A 24,508-nucleotide genomic window follows, 5' to 3' on the forward strand; every position below is an offset into this window, starting at 1 on the left:
AGAATTCCTCATTTTGTTTTCTCCACAGAGTCTGAGGCAATTGTGGACAGCCTTTAAAATACATTATTACATGTTTTTAAGATGTATCAAAGAATACCTTTGACAGAAGAATTACATATACCTCATTTAACAGTATGGTATGCTAACAGTAGCATTGGAAATGATGGAATGTTTTCAAATAAATTACTTTCTTTAGAAGTATCTTTCTTTAACCACTAGTCAGATTTATAGACATATTTAATTACTGTAGGTAAATCCCCTTATAATTATAGAAAAAAAAAAATATTTTGAATATATAACTTACATTACAGTTGTTTTAAAGGTGACTGACTCTGTTCATCAGAATAATGGAGCTTATTTAATAAGATTAAAGATGCATATTTTAGTAAAAAATATATAATTTGAACTCGAAAATTCTACTTATTGATTAAAGGATTTTTATTTTGAAAAAAGTGACAGGCTTTAATTTGGTTTGTACATGATTTTTCACAAGTTATTTACAATATTAGTAAACATATGTTTTCTTTAAACTGTGCTTACATGTATGATTAAGTGTTAATTAAGATGGTTAATTAAGATGGTTATTAAGATGGAAGATGGTTATAAATTTGAAAGAATAATGGTTTTTGTTTGTTTTTTTTTTAATGCTATGGGATATTTTATGAAAATTACAATTTTTTTATGGTGTTGTAGCTCCTTTTGGAGGAAAACCAGGAAATAATCCAAGTGTGGGTTCATCACCTTTAAGTTCACAACGTACTCATCCGATCGCATACTTGAGTCCTTATCAGAATAAATGGGTTATTAAAGCCAGAGTAACATCAAAAACTAATATACGTACATGGAGCAATGCTCGAGGTGAAGGAAAGTTATTTAGTGTCGATTTAGTTGATGAAAGCGGAGAGATTCGTTTAACTTTCTTTCGAGATCAAGTCGACCAATTTTATGATATGATAGAGGTAGGTAAATGATTTTAAATTATCCTCTTTGCGTAATCAATTAAAAGATTACAGTGAACTGCTGAAAAATTCATGATTGTTCAAGGTAACTGGCACAAAAGTATGTTCAAGATGATCCTGTATCATCCTTCATGGATATCAAAATGACAGGAACGGTAATTGGTTTTGTGTAGTTGAAAAATTTTACCAGGATTAGATAGCCGAATAGAAATTTTGTCTAATCTGTAAATTTTCCTACCTGTAATAAAGCATCATTGATGTGATAAACTGTTGTATAGTATGCGACACTCTGAGAAAATAGTACACAACAGCTAATAATTTAAATAGAGCTTATTCGTTAGAATTACTTCAAGATATAAGGTCATAAACAAAAAAGTAAATTGAACCTAAGAATGTAGTTCATTACTAAATCCATTGTAATTTATTAGTTATTTTTGTTGTTAAATTTTTCTTTAATATGATACCAGCTGTTTTTAATCTTAACTGTTTGTTAATTGAAATTCATTTTGTTTAGGGTGAGATTTAGTATATATTGTTTTGTATTGAGGCATAAGTGAAAACCCAATTTTTTATTTTATTTTTAATACTGAGATATTTCTATGAAAAAAGATTTTTTTATGGTGTTGAAGTTACTTTTGGAGGAAAACCAGGAAATAGTCCAAGTGTGGGGTGTCTCACACTTTTAACAAGTAATTTACTGTATATGTACTGTACTGTATATTCTGTATATATGTCTTAACTAACAGACATATTTTCTGTATATGTCCTCTAACGTTAATATACAGCAAGAAATAATAACTGTATTGGAACTTTTCTCTTTTTTTTTATACAACCAAAACTCTTTCAGTAAAAAAATCTCCCCAACTTTTGAAATATAATTCAGCTGGTTGAATTATATTTCCACCACTTGAATTACTTCAATCAGCTGATTTCTGGAATGAGTTAAGAATTTATCTACAATCTTAATAAAAACATTTTGTACGCTGGAGTTGTCTGATATTATGCGAGTGGAACACCTCCAAAAAGCCGCTTACAAACATATAAAAGCAATCAAGTCATACTAATTGCTAATTTTTATCAACTTTGTTTTTGAGGATTCTGAATCTGAAGTTTATTTTCATCTGAAATTTAGGGAACATTAGCTAAAGTGGATTTTTAGTCCAAAATTTGAAATAGAAATTATAATGGTTTTTTTTTGCGTTTAACTCACATTATCTTAGCTAAATATCAAAATTTCTCTTTGAAATTTTTATGGTTAATCTTCAACCGATTCTTCAAAGATCAAGATCCGACCAAAATTTTGAAAGCATTTTATTTTCCAGCTGTTATAATTTTTTGAAGATTTTTGGTGCTTTTTCATGAGTATGCACATTCACTTGCAAAAGTTGAATGACAAAGTTTCAAATTAAAATTTTTTATCTGTAAAGTATTAAAATTTGAGATATGAAAACTTTTTCAGAATGTTTCAGCTCTTATTATGTCATAGAAGAAATTACAGAAATCTAAAAAACACTGAACATAACACAAGCAGAAACCGCTTGAACATGCATGAGCTGTTTTTTTGTGCCAGCTATTGGTACAAGTGTACTGGCTCATTAAAAAAAGTATAATACTGATTACTTTGTTTTAAGATTTTTTTAATATATTATTAATGTGTAACATGAACTGAATACTAGTCTATCATTTATAAATACTACCAGGTGATTCAAAAAGGACTTCACAAATTTAAAAGCATATAAAAATTCATTGGGATAACTTACAGATTTGATTGAGGTCTTATTTTATAGAAAAACACAAAGTGAATGTTAGGTCACCTAACATTCACTTTGGTTCAATATGGCTTTCATTTGTAATGCAACATACATCCCATGTCAATGTCATTCCAAATTAGGCATTTCCTTGGCAACTGCATTGTTAATTTGAAGTCTTATGTCAACAATATCGGCAGGTAAAGGTGGTACGTAAACCCAATCTTTAATGAAACTCCACAAGAAAAAATCTGGCAGGGTCAGATCTCAGGAGCGAGATAGTCATGTAATTGGACCTTCACAACCAATCTGCCCACCTGGGAATTGAGTATCAAGAAAATCTCGGGCTTCTAGGCAGTAGTGAGCTGGTGCCATGTCCTGATCATAATGTTGTCCATCGTCATCTAATTGAGGAATTAGAAAATTTTTAAGCATGTCCAGATAAATGATACCATTTACAGTTGCCTCCTGGAAGAAGAGGGCGTATAGTCTTTGCTTAGGACACAAAAAAACATTGACCTTAGTGCTGAATGTGCTGCAAAATGTAATGAGGATTTTCGCTACCCCATATTCGATAGTTATGGGTGTTCACCTTGCCAGTGATGTTAAACTTTGACTCATCACTAAAAATGTATGTCTGCAATTCTGTCCATCGTTTCCACACAAAACAGCAGCCAAACTTCTTTGCCACAATTTTTTATTTTTGAACCATGGTTAGTTTGTATGGCTTCAAGTCCAATCATTTAAGTAAAAACTGCCAAATAGTTGTTTATGGAATGCCAGTATCATGTAATGTACATCAAGTTGATTTCCTCAGACTACATGCAAAGCTTTCTCTAACAACAGCTTTAGGGACACTTGGGCCTTTGGTGATTTTGTATATTTAACAGAATAACCTGTCTCAACAAAGGTTTGGTGCCAAGAGTTAATTGTACGTGTACCAGGAGGCTCCCTATCAAACTCTATATGAAAATTACATTGAACTACAGCTGTTTACTGTAAATTATGAAACCAAAACACAGCAAGCACATTCCACACCAGTTTATGTATCTATTTTTAACAACACTGGTGGCTAATTTTGGTACTAATGAACTATGTGAGTCAAAACTTTATGTATTTTTCTATGAAATGAAACCTCAACCGAATCTGTAAGTTTCAGTTCAATAAATTTTTATTTGCTAAGTCCTCTTTGAATCACTGGGTATAATAGTAATGTACTAACATATATACATATTTATCATATTATATAGCTATTTTTTGCATTTAAAAAAATTATCCATTCAATTCTTCATTTATCTACTTCATTAATGCATGAATCTTGACATGTGCAAATATCATAACATTTTAGGTTTGGTTGTATGCATGGACATAGTTGTAGACACATTTTTGCCATTACAAGAACAAAAATAATTTTGTAAATATAACATTGCCAAGTCCCCATCAAAATAATCAGGTGTCAAAATTCATTTTCAATTTGCCATCCATATTCTTTGACATCTGTATAAATAACTGTTGAAAATTTCACTTGGCTCCATTCATTAATTTACCAAAGGGCCCTCAGTACATGTTTGCGAAATGCAGGCTTTGAAGGTGGTGTTCTTATCTATGCTTGAATTTTTTGTCTATTGCTAAATTGTATCCCAACGAATTTATGTCACTCCAAATGCTTTCAAACTCTTCTTTGGATGATATAAAAATCATATGAAAGTACTGGTCTTATTCAAAGCATCTTCCAAAGGTGTATTATTTAGATTGCTGAGATGAAGTCTTTGTTTGACATGTTTTTTAGTGTCGCATAAATGGAATTGTATTTACATTTTCTCATGTTGCTAAGTTATAAATATTTATTTATCGTCCGATTGCATTATTCTATTCATTTCTTTTATAAGAGTATTTAATTATATACATTGTGTTCCAAAATGAGTATTGAGGTTTTAAAGCTATGTAACGTTTCTCAAGTTTCACGTACATTGATTTATTATATGTGAAATGAAAAAGCAACTCAAAAAGTTTTAGTTGTGTACGAGCTCATGAACTGTTTTCTGTACCTTCCGCTTAAAAGTGCTATTAGCAAATATGGCGACCCCCAAAAGTTGTGTTTCACAGTTTGTAAAATATGAATCTGTAATTACCATTCAATGTGCATGAAAGAGTACAGGATGACTGAGAGTGTCTGAAGACAATGTTGAATGTGTAAGAGAGTATTTTGTACATACTCCTAGGAAATTGTTAGGAAGACTAGCTTAGAATTAGCCATTCCAGTGAAATCTGTGTGGAGGATTTTAAGGAAACGCTTACAACTGCATCAGTATCGTTTACAGCTGTTACAAGCTCTAAAGCTTACAAATTATGGTTTGCTTCGTAATTATGTTAGCTTCACAAATGAAATGAAGCACCATGATGTTGATTTCTTCATCGTGTCGTAGTCAGTGATGAATCAACATTTCATGTTAATAGAAAAGGAAACTCGCAGTGGGCATATCTGAGGATCAGAAAATCCTCACAAAATATTGCAGTTAGAACGAGACTTCCCAAAACTGAATGTTTTTTTTATACCTTTTTCACAGAAAACAAAAATAAATCTCGACATGCTACATCTATAGCTCTTTCCTCAGCTGTAATATGAACGAAAGCACTTTATTCAGCCTTCTCACTAGTATAACGCTGTATGTGATTGGTTGAATGAAATTCTTCCTAACCACTGGATTGGTCAACAGGAACCAGGTGACAGGGCTTGTTTGCAATGGCCTCCACGTTTACCTGATCTGACCCTAAGCAATTTTTTCCTTTGGGAGTTAATAAAGGATCAAGTCTATGCGCCACCATTACCAACTGACCTATTGTTCTCTTTTCACGAGCAGAGATTTGCGTTGTAGAAGGTCTTTTTCAGTGCTATTTTAAAGCTGGTGGTCATGTGTGTGTACCTATCCCAGTTTCACAATCATGCTGTCTGAGAACTGTTACAACGGTTTTACGCCCTTATTGTTAAGACAATTCATACCCCTTTTCAAGTGGATTCAGAGATTTTGGCACAGGATTTGTTGAAGCACCTGCCTCATCGAGGCAAAAAGAGTGGCAACGACTCCGGGTCGCAAGTTCCTGTTACAAGCAAAGGGGCCTTTACCCTTAATCCTGCTTGCACTCTTTTAGAGCAAGGGCCGTAATCTGTAACTGTGTGTTGATCTTTGATTTCACACATTTGATCCAGTAGTGGTGAAGAGGTGTAAAGAGTGACAGAATACAGAAGGTCTCCAGCTGCCCATGGCAGTCATCATACTTTTGGGCTTGTGCCCAATATCAGAAATAGAAAGAATATAGCGAGCATTTTGTTCATATACTATTAGGTCAGGGCACCTCCAACCATGACAGATGTTAGTGAGGTAGGTAAGAAGCCTAGCCGGAGGAGGGGGCCAGCGCTTTTTCTTTCAACTTCCTCGAACAATGGTTCTGACAACAATAGTTCAGAAGTAGATATAGGGATGACCACCCAGGAGGGATGAACCCACTTACTGAAGAGTTTTTGCACACCGGGGGCAGGCCTGGCAGTTGTGCACCATTGACCCGTGTTGTTTTGGTGGAACTGGGTGGCTTGTCCTCCTATCTAACTAACCCACAAGTGTACAAGTGCGGCTACCAAGAAGAGATTATTGCCTCGGATCGAATTCTTCCGAGTGGCTTTCACAGCTCTCTCTCTCGATAAGGTTGTGTTCCCCTCGTTAGGTGACGTAAATTGATCAACTTAATTGGCTGTAAGTCTGAATTTCTATGTTGCATTAAACATAATTTTGATGATTGGTATGAGTGTAGCACTGATTTAACTTTAAACTCGTTCATTCTCTGAGGCCTGTTTACAGTCACAAACAGTGTTGTCAAATCTTTACTAGGCACAGGGTTCGTGCTTCCACGGTTTCAGTCAGTTTGAGGGAATCATGTTAGTTTGGATGTGAAGATGCCCGTTTGAGGCCTACGTGAAGGCGAAATTTGATTTGTATTTTACTGATGCAAATGTCTACCAAGGCATTTACATCGGTGGCATCTCGACCAAGGCCTGGCTGATGACTGTGAGATGTAATCAGTTAGAGGGTCTAAAGACGACCTCTGGTAAAGCCCCTCAGGGCTTGGAACGGAGGGGGTGGTGTGGCAACCGGTAACGTCACAAGGTGGGTGTCTTCCCCCTACGGGGTTGGGATGACCTACCCAACTTGAGACACAGGATTGAAGGAGCTGTCACATCAGTTACTCCAGACTTGCTGATTAAGGTATGGGATAAATGAATATTGGCTGGATGTATGCCATGTGACAAATGGTGCTCACATTGAACACTTATAGGAAAACCAACTCAAACTTCATTTTGAGTTCTCTTTCATTTCATGTATAATTTATCAAGATTTCGAAAATCTTGCCTCAAAGTCTAAAGAAAAAACCGTAGCTCAGAAACTGGCCCCAGCCCTGATGCAACCGCATAGATATGCTGAAGTGGTCAGGGGCAGATATGAAACCAGCCAGTCCTCTAAGAAACCTGAGGTTGCATTTGTTAATAGGGCAGAGGGCTCAGCTGTGTCCAGCAGTCAGCTGAAAAAAGGCCTCCAGGAACATTGAAGAGACCAGCAAGGGATTAGTTGTGGTAATGGATGACACAGAGACCATTCAAGCAATTAGAGATTCCATGGCGGTTAAGCAATTGAATGTGAAAATAGACCCGAAGAGAGTGCATAGGCCTCGTATTATAGTTATGATATTGACCGTAACCTTACCAACGAAGATGTCTTGTCCCTCAAGAGGGAGGAGAACACTGACTTAAATGAAACCGCCTTCTGGCAAGACTGCAAGTTGGTCTTTAAAACAGGTAGGCGTGATATCCAGTAATACGGAGTCTTTGAAGTGGGTTCTGGTCTCTTTCAAAAATTTACGTCTGCAGGCAGACTATTTATTGATATAAGGTCCCAACTGAAAGAGTATATGGATATCCAAAGATGTTTCAAGTGCTGTAGATATGGTCACAGAGCAAAATTTTGTAAGTTTGCCTTGGTGTATGCCCATTGTGGCGAGGAGGACCACAACTGTGACGATTGTTCACATAGGTCTGAGGCTCCGGCCTGTGGTAATTGTAAGAGGTTGCACAAGAATCATGAGCACCCAGTTGTTAGTAAGGAGTGTAGCTGTACTTTAATTTCTTAGATGGTTAGGTTAGGTCAACTAAATGCCCAGGGTGCTTAGTTAGTCCAGGTTGAGTTAGGTGAGATTGTAAAGAGACAGAGCCTCAATGTTGTCCTTCTGCAGCACCCATGTTTAATTAGGGGTGATCTGCCAGGCTTTCACAGCTAGAAAAGGTTTTGTGTTTATATGGCAGGTTTCTTACGCACATCATGTTGTGGTCAGACTTGCCATTCGCGGACAGAACCTTACAGTTGTTAGTTCATATTTCCAATACAGGGATCTTACTGAGGAACACCTAGTGAGATCGGTTAGGATCCTTCATATTGTGGGTAATGGTTCAATCTTAATTGGTGCCAATGTTAATGTGAAGTCACTTATCTGGCACAGTGGGATCACTGATCATGGCAGTGGTCTAATTGACAGTTTCATCACACTGCACAATTTTGAGGTTTTTAATGTTGTCAATTGGCCACAAATATTGGTACATTTAATGGACAGAGGGCCTTTTCAGGTACAAATATTGACATCACCATTGGTAGGGACATCCCTGGCAGGGCCTTGACTGGTCTGTGGTCGACGACTGTTCTAGCGAACATCAGTTGATACTTTTAGAAATAACGGATGAGCTGTGCGATGGCCATTAGGGACACACTTCTGTTTACCGGGAGCGCTTTTGCATAGGAAGGCAGATGGGCTGAAATTCTCCTCACTGTTAGAGTCCAGACTGGAGATTTTTTCTCGAGACCTTGACGGCCTGCCATTTGATGTCCTGCCAGAAAATTTCACTTATGCAGTGGTGGCAGCAGCTGAAGTCGCCATTCCTAGAGGCACTGAACGGAAATGTATATCTGGTTGGTGGTCTCAGAATCTAACAGCAATAAAGCAGTCTGTGAACTGACTCAGAAGGGGTGCACAACAAGAGGGTGATCCCGATCAGTGTACAGCCCTAACTGCAGATTACTGCAGAGCGAGGGCTAGGTACTTCCATAGCACTAGGTCCTCCAAGTGTAATTCCTGGCGCTCTTTCGTTCAGGAGCAAGGGAGTAGAGACCCTTGGGGCGTTGTGTTTAGAGCCCTCGGATATAAGCGCAGGAAAGATGTCCTCCTGTCAGCTTTGTCAACCCATGAGGGTGTGGTAATTGATAAGAACCGTGTCCTTAATATTTTTCTGAATGATTTGCTCCCGGATGTCACTATATGGTGGGTGAGGTTTCATACTACCGGCGTCAGGCAGGAAGTTGTGATTTTTAAGACCAACATACAATCTTCTGAGATCACTGAGGTGTAAGTGCGCCATGTGATCTGTAGCATGGCATGGCACAAGGCCCCCCCAGATATGATTGTGTCACAGTGGAGATCCTTGTCCGAGTGCTTCCAATAGTCCTTTGTTCTCTAACTAGAATATATAATAGGTTGCTCTTTGCCAGCCACTTTCTGGTGTGGTAGAAGCATGGAGACTAGGTGTTGTTCAAAGGTGGTGACAAAGATCCTACTGTTAGTTCCTCTTACCATCCATTAACGCTCTTGCCTGTGATTGACATGGTTTTTGAGAAGGTCCTATGTTTGCGTTTTAATGTTAGATTGGCTATTGATCATTTTCTAATGGACAATCGGTATGGTTTCCGACCGGGCAAGAGCACTGAGGATGCCATACTAAAGGTGATGGATATAGCTTCCTATAGTCCGTGTAAATATGTATTAGGGATCTTTCTGAACATCCGAGGCATTTAACAACTTATGGTGGCCCTCTGCTCTGTTTCAGATGCAGAAGCGTAAGTGTACATGAAATGAACTAGATGTGCTCTCAAGTTATTTCAGCCATCGGACCGTTTCCCTGTGTGATGGCGGCTCAGAAGTTTATAAGACCTTAACTAAAGGATGCCCTCAGGGCAGTGTTCTGAGTCCCCTTCTTTGGATCATAGAATTCAATTTGATGTTGCATTTAAGGTTGCCATGTGGTTGTCATGTTATCTTATGCTGACGACGCGCTGCTACTGATTGAAGGGGATTTGCGTACGTAGGTAGAATTCCGAGCTGCTCATGCTTGTGAGACACTCCGACTCTGGAGTCTCCAGCATAAGATGATTTTCAGCCCAGAGAAAATCACAATGATGTTGCTTAAGGGCCGATTGGCTGCTTCCCGACGAATCCGGGTTCAGATGGCTGGTCTCCCCATTCGGTAAATTACAACTCAAAAATACCTGGGTGTTATCCTTGATAAGAATTTTCAATTCAAGGAACATCTACAGTATGTAGCAAAAAAGGCCACTGATGCTTTTTATGGAATCTGTAGTCATTCATTCTGATTAGGGGTTGAATTTTCGGTTCAAGGAACATCTGGAATAAGTAGAAAAAAAGGCTGCTGATGCTTTTTATGGAATCCATAGAGTCATTCCTCCCAATTGGTTGAATTACCTTACCATGCATATCCTTTACAAAGGTGTCAGCGAAGCTATTATGCTGTATGCTGTGCCTGTCTGGGCTCACCACATGGCTTTTAGATATTGTGCGGACATTTTGCTGCGGGCCTAGCGACTCCTCTTGCTGTTTGTTATAGGTGGTTACAGAACAGTCTTACAAGAGGCAGTCTGTGTTTATAGCCAGAGTTAGACCAATAGATACCTTGGCTAATGAGCATAAGGAATGCTACATTTCCGAGGTAAATAACCTATTGATGTCAGTATGAAAGCAGGAGATTGAAGACTGGGGCCTTGCATCTTGGCAAGTCAGGTGGGATGAATCCCCCACAGGTTGCTAAGCGCATGGTATATTTCCTATAGTGTCTTAATTTAGGTGCGATTAGATGGGTCTCCTCCTATAGGTATATCACACAATTTCTCTCCGGGTATGGTGCCTCTCGGATGAGTTTAGCTAGGTTTCGTTTGGTGGATTCGAGTCAGTGTCCGGATTGCGGGACTGATGATACAGTGGACCACATCCTCTACATCTGTCCCTGATACGAAGTCGAATGTTCACAAGCTGTTAGGGAACTTGAGAGAATACATTCCTTTCTGGATCTCTGTATCAACTGGATGATCCGCAAGTAATGGTCTATAGTGGCTGGTTTTCTTCGCACCATTGCAGTGTGTAGGTCTGTAGAGGGAGTTTAATCTTGATCATGGTAGGGTTCCGGCATTTGATTGGTTGGAGGTAGGTGCATTGGCATCGTGCCAAGGTTATATTGATATTGTTTGTGATTCTATGTGGGGCTCCTGCTGGTGGGGGTGGCTGCGCTGCCAGGGTATGGTACTCATGCAATTGGGGGTGTGGTTTCCCTCTGGTGGTGGTGGTCCTGGTCGTGATTTGGTAATGCCACACGAGACACCAAGATGGGACTGGGTGGAGGTGCAGGGTTTGTCCCCAGCTCCCGTGCAGATTGGAATGAGGTTGTGTTCCCCTCGTTAGGTGACGTAAATTGATCAACTTAATTGGCTGTAAGTCTGAATTTCTATGTTGCATTAAACATAATTTTGATGATTGGTATGAGTGTAGCACTGATTTAACTTTAAACTCGTTCATTCTCTGAGGCCTGTTTACAGTCACAAACAGTGTTGTCAAATCTTTACTAGGCGCAGGGTTCGTGCTTCCACGGTTTCAGTCAGTTTGAGGGAATCATGTTAGTTTGGATGTGAAGATGCCCGTTTGAGGCCTACGTGAAGGCGAAATTTGATTTGTATTTTACTGATGCAAATGTCTACCAAGGCATTTACATCGGTGGCATCTCGACCAAGGCCTGGCTGATGACTGTGAGATGTAATCAGTTAGAGGGTCTAAAGACGACCTCTGGTAAAGCCCCTCAGGGCTTGGAACGGAGGGGGTGGTGTGGCAACCGGTAACGTCACAAGGTGGGTGTCTTCCCCCTACGGGGTTGGGATGACCTACCCAACTTGAGACACAGGATTGAAGGAGCTGTCACATCAGTTACTCCAGACTTGCTGATTAAGGTATGGGATAAATGAATATTGGCTGGATGTATGCCATGTGACAAATGGTGCTCACATTGAACACTTATAGGAAAACCAACTCAAACTTCATTTTGAGTTCTCTTTCATTTCATGTATAATTTATCAATGTAAGTAAAGCTTAATAAGTATTATTTTACTTTAAAACCTTGATATTCATTTTGAAACACACAGTGTTAGAGTACTTCATTAGTCTCTATCAAAGAGCTGTCACATCAGTTACTCCAGACTTGCTGATTAAGGTATGGGATAAATGAATATTGGCTGGATGTATGCCAATTGTTTTCTTTATTATATTGTTTCACTTCATAGACAGTAGAAAAATAAAAAAAAATTTCACCAAACTCTTCCAGTACAGTACTCTTCCAGTATTATGAGTTAAATGAACATGGCAGATTCTTTAAGTTTAAAAAATTAGATACTTGGTTTGAATAAATGATTTATAAAAGAAAGTCAAAACAGATTTTCAAGTAATTTATTGATATCAAATTATGAATATCACCTAAAAAACTAAATATATCACAAAATAGCTCCTTCAATTTATAATTATATTTTAGTGTATCTTTACATTTAGATATGATAATCTACATATTGGAATGAAGTATTTTATTAAACATTAAAAATATATAAAAACAAATCTTAAACACAAAGTAATCATTATGGTATTTTTTAATGATCCGGCACACATGAGCGACTGCTGCTCACATTACATTATGGTGTCCATCTTGGTTATAATTTTCTAAGTGAGGGATACAAAATTTTGAAGTATGTCCAGATAAACGATACCATTTACGGTTGTCTCCTGAAAAAAGAATGAGCCATACAATATTTGCTTGCTTAGGACATAAAACAAATGACCTTAGGGCTATCACGAATATGCTGCAAAGTTTCATGAGGGTTTTCACTATACCATATTCAGCAGTTACAGGTGTTCACCTTGCCACTGATGTGAAAGTTCACTCATCACTAAATATTACATTGTCTAAAAATGTATCATCTGCAGTTCTATCCATCACTTCCACACAAAACTACAGCCAAGCAACTTTGTTGCCATCTGTAATGTGTTGGACCATGGTTAGTTTATATGGCTTAAAGTGCAATCGATTACATATGTGCCAAACTGTTGTTTGTGGAATGCCATCCACAAGACGCATGTTTAGTAGATTTTTTCAAACTATGGTAAAGCTTTCTCTGAATTGTTCCACAGCAGCTTAAGGGATGCGTGGGGGCATCTTGATGATTTTGTATGTTTAACAGAACAACCTTTCTCAACAAAGATTTGGTGACAAGAGAAAATTGTATGTCTACTTGGCAGCTCCCTATTATGAAAATTATGTTGAACTGCAGTTGCTGACTGCATATCATGAAACCAAAACACACAGTGAGCACGCTCTGCACCAATAAATTTATCCATTTTTAACAACACTGGTAATAGCGATGGTGGCCAAATTCAGTACTAATGAACTAAATGTTTTCTATGAAATGAGACATCAGCAAAATTTGTAAATTATTTCAGTAAATTCTTATGCGATTCTAATGTTGTGAAGTCCCTTTTGAATCGCTTGGTAGTATTTATTAATGATAGATTAGTATTCAGTACCCTGTTATATATTAAAAATATATCAAAACAAATTATACAACAAAGTAGTCAGTATTATAGTATTTTTAATGAGCCAGAACACTTGTACCAATAGCTGGCACGAAAAACACCTCACGCGTGCCTGATCAGCTGCCAATCATGTTACATTTGATATTCTTTAAATTTCTGTGATTTTTTGTTTATGGCATATGAAGAGCTGAAACTCTGAAAAAACTTTTTCATATTTTGAAACTTAATACTTCACAGATAAAATATTTTAATTTGAAACTTTGTCGCTTAACTTTTTCAATTGAATGTAAAACTCATGAAAACACACCATAAAATTTTAAAAGGTTACTACTCAACCTGAAAATGCTTTGGAAGTTTTGGTCGGGTCTTGATTTTTGAAGAATTGCTTAATGATTATATAACAAAAATTTCAAGTACAAATATTGATATTTGGCAGATATTTGTTGGTTTAACTCACCAAATTGATATTTGGTGACTTAAACACAAAAATACAATAAAATTTCTATTTTGCATATTCCCCCAAATTTTAGATTAAAATTAACGATTAGAACAATTTTGATTGCTGCATGTCATTTTAGTTGTTGTTTCCACTCATTTATAAGTATTAGTAATATCACAGTTGCGTCTATTATAGCATGATTGGTGTAATTTGTGGCATTGACTTTAATCTTAATCATCAGTATTGCCTTTATTCATTATAAATATTCAATTATGATCCAATAAAATTTTGATGTTCATTAACATTTTAATTTTTTTTTTTTTTTTTGAAAATACAGGCTGGCTTCTTTGATGTATGAAAAACATGATATTTTGTTATAAATAACATAATTATTCATTTTTAAAAGTAATTTTCTTTTTTGTAGTACTCGTATTGATAGATTATACAAGCTGGTGTGTAATATTTATGAAAAAGGGGAAGTTCCGTCAGACTTCAAAAAAAGTGTTATAGTCATGATACCAAAGAAAGCAGATAAAGAAAGCAAAGGGGCAGATAAATGTGAAGAATACAGAACAATTAGTTTAACTAGTCATGCATCAAAAATCTTAACTAGAATTCTATACAGAAGAATTGAGAGAAGAGTGGAAGAAGTGTTAGGAGAAGACCAATTTAGTTTCACGAAAAGTATAGGGACAAGGGAAGCAATTTTAGGCCTCAGATTAATAGTAGAAGAAAGATTAAAGAAAAACAAACCAACATACTTGGCGTTTATAGACCTAGAAAAGGCATTCGATAACGTAGACTGGAATAAAATGTTCAGCATTTTTAAAAAATTAGGGTTCAAATACAGAGATAGAAGAACAATTGCTAACATGTACAAGAACCAAACAGCAACAGTAATAATCGAAGAACATAAGAAAGAAGCCGCAATAAGAAAGGGAGTCCGACAAGGATGTTCCCTATCCCCGTTACTTTTTAATCTTTACATGGAACTAGCAGTTAATGATGTTAAAGAACAATTTAGATTCGGAGTAACAGTACAAGGTGAAAAGATAAAGATGCTACGATTTGCTGATGATATAGTAATTCTAGCCGAGAGTAAAAAGGATTTGGAAGAAATAATGAATGGCATAGATGAAGTGCTACGCAAGAACTATCGCATGAAAATAAACAAATACAAAACAAAAGTAATGAAATGTATTAGAAATAACAAAGATGGACCAATGAATGTGAAAATAGGAGGAGAAAAGATTATGGAGGTAGAAGAATTTTGTTATTTGGGAAGTAGAATTACTAAAGATGGACGAAGCAGGAGCGATATAAAATGCCGAATAGCACAAGCGAAACGAGTCTTCTGTCAGAAATATAATTTGTTAACATCAAAAATTAATTTAAATGTCAGGAAAAAAATTTTGAAAGTGTATGTTTGGAGTGTCGCTTTATATGGAAGTGAAGCTTGGACAATCGGAGTATCTGAGAAGAAAACATTAGAAGCTTTTGAAATGTGGTGGGTGCTATAGGAGAATGTTAAAAATCAGATGGGTGGATAAAGTGACAAATGAAGAGGTATTGCGGCAAATAGACGAAGAAAGAAGCATTTGGAAAAATATAGTTAAAAGAAGAGACAGACTTATAGGTCACATACTAAGGCATCCTGGAATAGTCGCTTTAATATTGGAAGGACAGGTAGAAGGAAAAAATTCTGTGGGCAGGCCACGTTTGGAATATGTAAAACAAATTGTTAGGGATGTAGGGGGTATACTGAAATGAAACGACTAGCACTAGATAGGGAATCTTGGAGAGCTGCATCAAACCAGTCAAATGACTGAAGACAAAAAAAAAAGTACTCGTACATTTCTGAATTGATACTTTGATCTAGGGTATATTTAGGGTATGATCTAGGGTATATTATTTTTATACCTGAAGAATATTTTGTAAAAATAATCTACTATTAAAAAAATATCTTATGTGGACACCACATGACATCCTTGTTTATTAAATTACATATACACATTTTTTCCTGCACTTCATTTAAACTTATTTCATTTGAAAGTGAGGTACAATCCTGCAATTCTTTAATAAGAATTGCATCGTGGTGGACACCACATTGCTCACATTTTTTTGTAATGCCCATATCAGCATTATATATTAGTTTATATATTAATCTTGTTTCTCATCACTCTAGTAAATATGTGGTGTAAGTGAGAATTTGTTGGATCCGTAACCATGCACACATTGGTTCAAATCCGACTTCATACACATATTTTTTTTTTTTAACTTTGTAATTATTATTAACGTCTGAATGTAAAAATTTTTGAATTAAAATGAAAAGTACATAAAATTTTATTTCAGTAATAACTTCTGGTTTTTTTATTTTTATTTTTTTATTATTGAATTATTATTTATCGTTTAAAAGGTTTTTACAATTAGAGGTTAATAATTATTAATAAATCAATATATAAGTACCACTTATGATATATCATTGAAAAGCTCTCAATGAGGGCTTATTACTGCAGTTAAGAAAAAGTCCAAAATCCAAATTTACTAGAGATCTGACTGAATATATGTATTTGGCCCAGTCGATTGCAATCAAAAGGGGAGGTGCACCACTAGATGTTACAACAATCCTACATATAAGATTTCAACATTATACAGCTAATTGTTTTTGAGTTATGCAAGATACATATGTACGTACGTACAGATGTCATGTTGAAACTAATCAAAATGGCTATTTCCGTTGAAATCTGAAAACCAAATTTTTTTACAATTACAATACTTCCTTTTCTTCGTACAAGGAAGTAAAAAATGTTACTATTAAAGTAAAATGTTGTAAATCACTACTGCTTACCTTTACTTACCACACTTTATCATAAAACTCTTTTGTAAAGCGGAAATTTACAAATTAAAAAGTAAAACAATTTTTATCCTAGATAAAAGAGTAATAAAACTGTAATATAATTATTAGCTTTACTCTAGAAATGATAAACTAGAAAAACAACCTCTTAATAATTACTAGAATAATAAAAGAGGCCATTCAGTAAATTGTTTATATATTTTTAACACTATTAAAATTCTTCAAATGAGTCTGTCATAGGAAATATTGAACATTCTTTGAGCAGATTTTTAAATGTTTTTGCTTTTTTACTAACAGGGATTTCAAAATGACTAATATCAAATAAAATTTGTGACATTTTAACCCTTTTTTACTTTCAAGTTTTGTATGTAATAAAAATAGCAAATGCTACAACAGGTAAACAGTATTATTAAAGAAATGATGAATAAGTATTACATGAATTAGAACATATTCGCTTCTTTTTGGTCAGAATGTAGATCACACAAATAAAACTGAGATAATATTGTCCATATATTTCATACGTTAAAAATAAATTATTATATGAGGATAGTTCAGAAAGTAACCTCCATTTGGCTATAAGTAAAAAACCTGCATATAACTTAAAACTACAGTTTTTAACTATTTTTCAACATAGTTGCCATTTAAATTCAACTATTTGTCCTAGTGTTTCATTAATTTACAAATAACTTCATAAAATTCAGCTGCCTGGGTACCTAGCCAACCTTTCACGTCATTTTAAGTTCATCGTCATCATCAGTGTGCTGTGACACAAGCCATTTCTTCGTGTGAGTGAAGAGATGAAAATCACTCAGCGCCAGGTCCAGGATGTAAGGGAGATGATCAAAAACATCCCATTCAGAAGTTCTTGAGTTGTTTGAGCACTGTGGGACGAGTGTTGTCATGCAAAAAAAAACACCAGATGTCAACATGCCGCAACATTTGTTCTGAATGGCTTTCATCACAGCACTTTGATGACGACAACAAACTTCAAAATACTGTGAAAGGTTGACTAGGTACCAGGCAGCTGAATTTTATGAGGAAGATATTTGTAAGTTAGTGAAATACTTGAATTTAAATGGTGGCTATGTTGGAAAATAGTTAAAAGCTGTAGTTTTAAGTTGTGCATAATAAAATGTTTATATCTATGCAGGTTTTTTATTTATAATCAAATGGAACTTACTTTCCAACACTAAAATACAAAAAAAATTACATAATTGTTTGTATGTGTATGTATGTTTTTTTTTACTTGCTTTCTTAACTAGTAAGGAACTAGCTTAGCAAAGTTTCCTAAGTAAGAAAGCTTAGACCTTCCATTAGCAGAGAGGAACTGATAATGGAGTACCTTAAATTCAGATTTTTTATTTATTTAAAAAAACCATACTGTGGATTAATATTTTAAGAATAAAACAAAATCTTTCCAGTATCAATGAAAACAGAAAATTTCTAAGCAGCAGTAACTGCAATTTTATGGTTACTCAAAATATTTTTTTTTTTTTTTTTATGCAAGTAGATATAGTTATGGATCATTTATATGGAAGTGATTTATATTTTCATATATCATTTTTACATCACTTGTTTTATTTTTATTTACAGCAAAATAAAGTGTATTATTTTAGTAGATGCCAATTAAAACAAGCAAATAAGAAATTCAGCAGCTTAAATAATGATTATGAAATGACGGCCAATTCAGATACCAAAATTGAACCGTGCAATGAAGATAGCAATGGCATTCCAACTTTAAAATTCAATTTTACTACATTGAGTTCAATTCAAGATTTACCAGCTGATTCAATAATTGGTATGACTTTTTTATAATTCTCTTAGAACCATTAGTAATAAAACGTTATATCATGTAGTAAAACTGTCATCTGCATCTCTAGTTAAATAATGGTTCTTCAATATCAGGAATTTCTCCTGGAATAGGATCGTACATACTGAATGGTGTGAAGTAAGGATAAAAAGTCGGTGTTTGAAGCCACATTAAATAAATTAGTACCTTTCATTTCACCAAAATTAATTAGTTTAGGTGCAAGAATAATCCAATCTTCAAAGGTCACAATAATTTCAAACAAGCTAACATAGAGGTCATGTTTTTTGTGAAGATCAACACAAAAAACCAGTTTTCATGATTATCAATGCAGTAAAATATGTATATTACTACATATTTATATGCAGTATAATATTAAGATTAAAAATGTGTAAAATATTTCCTTTTTTAAATATCAAAAAATAAAATAAATGATTAAAATTAAGATTATGAGACAAAAAATGAGATATTATAGAATAATAACACTGTTTTATGTAAACATAATAGTTTTTGAATAAAATAGAATTAAATGTATGACATTTTCATACCTAATGAGTTAAACTAGAAATGAGAAAATTCTTATGAGACCTTTTGTATCTTAATGCAGCATAAATTAATGAAGAGCAGCAAATCACTCTTGTAAAGAACTTGAGTGTAAAAATTTTCCATTCTTTCTAAGTACTTGTTTAACATGAGAAATTATTTTTTTTTTAAAGTACCAGCTTTAGTGAATTTTCTGTTATTAAACAAAAACTGAATTTCTCTTTAATTCTTATACAGTGTTTGTAAAATACATTTTTAACTTTTTATGCAACTTCCTCCTCTCCCCACCTTCATTTGATAATTATTACATTTTTACAAGACCTTCAAAACTATTTTATAACCTCAACTAAAGTTGAACTTTTTAAAAAAGACTATTTTATTTTATTTTTTTTGAAATCAGAACTTATTTATATTATTAATAATATCTACATTTATATTTAGCAATCATTAGAGCTGGAAGATTTTTTTTTATTTCAGGCATTCCATGTAAGTTTTATTTATAGAAAAGTGTAAGGTGCTCATGGGCTAAGCAAAATATTATTTACAACTTTTTTTTTAATTGAAAAATAATATATAAGTAAAAATGAAATTTTCACTGAAAACTCTTCCTTTTTAAAATAGTGTTTCTTTTATTTCTGTCAACCAATGTTTAATTAAGAAGTGCTATATTAAATTACAAATAAATCTGAAAAATAAAAATTGCAAATGAATCTTCAATCGATGGATGAAGTTGTTACACGATGAAAATCCATCAACAAAAGAAAATAATTATGTTTCAGTACACAGTACCTTCCTCAGTTATTACAAACAGAAACACCTGTTTCTGTTTGTAGTAATTTGTATTGTGTACCAAAACAGCTGTTCCGATTTTTTAAATAATTTTTTGAAAATAACATATTTGTTCATTTTCTTTTCTGAATTTGTTAGGATCTGAATTATCTAGTTTTTACCCCTCCTTTCTTCCTTCCTTCTCTCTTGAGCAGGTCTCTTTAATTGTTCATAGCTTGTACAATTCATATCATCCATGATCTTTCTGTCTACTCCAGCCTACTCTTTCCTCTGGGTTTTTTTTCTTAAATCATCCCCTCAATAATCATCTTCAGTACTCCTTCATGTCTCAGTGTATGTTAAATTTGTAGCCCTTCTTTTTGTTGTCTTCCAGAGGGTTCTGTTCTGATTTATTTTTTTTCGAGTACCTCTTCATTAGTGATTTTGTCTGTCCCTCCTATTTTTAACATTCACCTGTAGCACCCCACATCAGATGCTTTTAAATTCTTTTTCTCTGGAATTCCTGCAGTCCAACTCTTGCTCCCATACAGTACCACCTCCAGACATATATTTTAAGCAGCTGTTTCTGTTTTTGTGAAATAATTTTTTTTGGTACTTAGTAAATTCTTTTTGTGAAAGGCTATCTTTGCTAGACCAATATTTGTTTTTATATCTTTTTTTCCACCAAAAAAAGATCTGTAAGTTTTAAATTCCTTGATTTACTTTTAAGTTTCAATTTTTAAATGAATTTATACCTTTCACTATTCACAAACCATTACTGTTGTTTTAACTTCATTGATTTTAAAGTTGTAGTTATTGGTAAAATCTCATTCTTTTGTAAATAATATAATTGTATCATATTCACTTTCTGTCATGGCTACTATGTAAAGGCATTTTTATCCCCTGGATTTTGATTCCTATGCTAATTTCTTCTCTTATTTCATATATTGCTTCTTGGAAATAGAGTTAAAGAGGAATTGTCTCTGTTACTATATGGAATGGATGATATTGTTTCATAAGGAATTTCTTTAGAACATATTGTTCCCAATGTTGAAAGTACATATGCTGGAATAGTTGAAATTGCTAATAAGTAGAATTTAAATTAGGAATAAGTTTCACTCCTTTGTGAAAAGTAATAATGTAATAAACACATATTTATTTAGGTTCTTTTGAATGAGCAGTCATTGTGCTAGAATAGAATGGCTTCCCTTGAGCCTCTCCTTCTTCTGCAGCCAAATTGATCCCCACTTTCTGTCAACTCTAGATTCCTCTCAATCCTGTTTGGTATTATTGCAATTAAATAAATGTATGGAAAACCAACCTTACTGTACAAAACTCTTCACATTTGTTGCATTTGTTTTCTGTGGATTAGGAACTAATAAATATTTCTGCAAATCTGCAGCCATCTTCTCAGCATCTGTATTAATGATATTTTACAGTAAAATTGTTTAACTCCTCTCCTGCTTCTTGATAAGTTCTGTGGGTATTTCATCAAATTCAGGAGCTTCTCTAGTGCTTATGATTGAAACTACTGTGTTAAATTCACATTTTAAGATGGGTTTTCTCCTAACATGCTTCCTCTTCTTGCTGTAAAATTTCTTGTTTCAGCCCCTTCCATTTGTACGACCAGCTAATGTATTCTTTCAGTCTCTTCAAGACTTTTTCTGGATCAATCAATAATTCTCATTTGCTTCTGCTTACCATTCACCAAAAGGTTGGCATATAAATCTGGACTAGAATTGTATCATCTAGTTTACTATCAACTTTCACTAATGCCAGTCTTTCTATTGCACGTACCCCTTCACAATCAGTCTTAGCTTTTTATTCCTATTCCTTCTTGGCAATTAATGCTTCAATTATTACAGGTGAGTAAGCCTGTGCTCAGAAATCAGTGGGATTTGGCCATTCATCTCTGCTATACCAGAGATGCTTTGTTTTTCAATCTCTCTATTTCTAGTATCACATTTCTGAGTCTCTGCTTGTAGTAGTTTTCTTCCATTTCATGTTGTTACCTTTGTCTCTTTTTCCCTACTCTTTCTATGTTGGTCTTTAGCCATTCCCATCTAGAGATCCAATAGGGAGATTATTTGGCTCCGGAAAATTTCTGAAGAAGACTTGATCATACTAATATGTAAAATATTCTAAGATCTTTAATATGTTGGTTTCCCATTACCTTCCCTATTGTATGGCATTAGCTGTTAAGCTCATCTGCCTTAGGAAATATTTCTGACTTGAGGGGCAAGAGAGAGCTCCAATTTTCACCTGCTCATCCAGCTCTGAGACTGTTGGCACTTGATAAAAAGAATTCCTTTATTCCAAGAGATACTCAGTTCCTCCATTCATTAGTCATTGTATGTACTAATTGGTAGCCCATCCAACCATTGTACGGTTTCCCCTTCCTTGAATTTAGGATGATAATCGTATTTCCTGGGTTCTATGGTACTTTCAGAGACATTTTCTCTTCATGCATTCTTTATCAAAATGCCTCGCATATAGTATCATTTTACTTAGTGAGAGATTACTTAGATTATTTACAAAAACAATAAAGAATGTATTTTGCATAAAATTTTCTGCTATTGTGTAATGATCTCAATTTTTATATATTTATTTTACATTAGAGATATTAAAAAAATAAATAAATAAAAAGTAAACTCTGCCACCAATTTTTTTTTTAGCACAAAATTAAAAAATAATATAATTTATTCTTAATTATATTTTTATAATTTTTTAAAAGTGCAATTTGTCAGCAAATAATGATACAAACAAAAAATAATTATAAGAAATAAATTGATTATATAACTAGAAATTCCTCATTAACATATCTTGTTGGACTTTACATTGCCCAACAAAAATCCAATTTTTTTCAGGAGCATGAAACACTATTTTCACAAATTAATAATTTAAAGAATTGTTCAATCTTGTTAAAGTAATATTTTTAGAGCTTTAAATTTCCATTGATAAATTTCAAAGTTCTTTATCAATAGTTTCATTGTTATTAAAAAGAATTATTTTATTTTGCTTTTGTCTTTTTCTTAGTTTTGCCTTTCTCCAAAATATAATAAAATAATTATAGGGAAAAAAAGGTTATATTTGTCGTAAGTTGCACAAGGTTATGAACATAAACCATGGTTTTTATGTATTCTAAAGTTCAAATTATTTATTACTATGTTTTAAATCTTTATGTTAGTATTGTCTACAATAAGAGTGACATATGCATCTAATCTTTTACACAATCGAGCTATCGGATGAATGTATCTTTTTGTAAGTGAATTTTTTAATTTACTTAATGTTTCAGAATAAGTAAGTTAAGATTGATTATGATAAAAAAATTGTTTAAATTATATAGTGAACATGGAAATTCGTTTATTTCTGATTGGCAACAAGCAGTGAAAATTACATAAAACTATTATTTTTTAATGACAAACTTAAATTTATTTAGTGTGATGCTTTAAAATTACCTGATGTTCGCAAATGATTTAAGGAAAATATTAAACATATGCTTAAAACATAATTGTTTGTATTTCATAATTTATATTTTAACAGTAAACATTTATAATTTACACAAAAATTACTTTCAACTTTGAAAAGCCACACTGGATACAAATGCTGATGTTCAAGATGACATATGATAGGAAATAAAACCCCATAACATTACTTTAGTTAGAGAAGCGTAACATATGAATTTAAAAGGAAACTGCTTCAGAATATTTTGTCATAGAACAAACATAGATACAGCTTCAAATAGAGATATTGTGAACTCCTAAAAAAGCAATCAATAGCAACACTGAGTCAGTGTTTGCCGACTGTCTCATGAATGCCCATTACAAACCATTCACCACTATTGGTATCCATGATATTTTATTCATACACGAATAAGAACAATATTACCTCTTGAATATTATGAAGCATATAAACATTCAAAGCAGTATTTATATAATGACATGATTCAAATCCAACCACTTTTCAACCGCATTCAAAATATTCTTGTGTTCTAAATTCAAGGAGACTGCCTGTAATAACATAAATTAATGCTGTACTATGAAACAACAGCACCACCAGTTAGTAAAAATGGCCATAAAATCTGCTGAAAGCATTATTATACAAGTTTTTAAATATATTAAATAAATTTGATTCGGTTTATAATTCAAAATGATTTATATAATTTTTATATTCCTTAATATCATTTCTATGACTAATTTTTATATTTACAAGAATGGTATTTAGCTGTTCAAAAACATATTTGTGGCATTCAGCTATGAGTACAATTCCACTGTGAAAAATATTCTAGAAGAAAACTATAAGCCCTGTAATAGTCTGGATGATGCATTGTTTTTGTACATGTTGGCATGATGTCTTATGAACCATGAAGTTACTATATAATAAACCTGTGATACCAGATTGTAATACTGTATGTGTAAGCTTGAATTATATAGAAAAATCTGAAAGGTTAGGATTTTAACCCTATGTACAATTTCATAGTGTAAATTATTATAATGTACTTTGTATTTGAAAACAAATAAACAAATCTTGTTTATAAAGCTGTTGGTGTACAAGATGAAACTACAACTTTTCAGAAAGTAACATCCTGAAATTAAGATGTGAAAAAAGGTAGAATATTTAGACCAAAGACATGATTAGTAAATAAATTTCTGTAGATTACTG

The 24,508-nt window shown here is 33.9% G+C and overlaps 1 protein-coding gene across 1 annotated transcript in view; it reads left to right on the top strand.

Annotated features, from left to right (window-relative positions):
* Window positions 1–24,508, top strand: part of RPA1 (replication protein A 70) — a 58,987-nt gene that overhangs the window by 12,790 nt on the left and 21,689 nt on the right. Inside the window, exons 5-6 of the mRNA XM_075360147.1 lie at window positions 694–959; window positions 18,322–18,526. Of these exons, the coding sequence (XP_075216262.1) occupies window positions 694–959; window positions 18,322–18,526 (471 nt within the window). The remainder of the gene's footprint in view (window positions 1–693; window positions 960–18,321; window positions 18,527–24,508) is intronic.

The sequence above is a fragment of the Lycorma delicatula genome, chromosome 3 (genome assembly GCF_047948215.1).
Source record: "Lycorma delicatula isolate Av1 chromosome 3, ASM4794821v1, whole genome shotgun sequence".
Classification (NCBI taxonomy): Eukaryota; Metazoa; Arthropoda; class Insecta; order Hemiptera; family Fulgoridae; genus Lycorma; species Lycorma delicatula.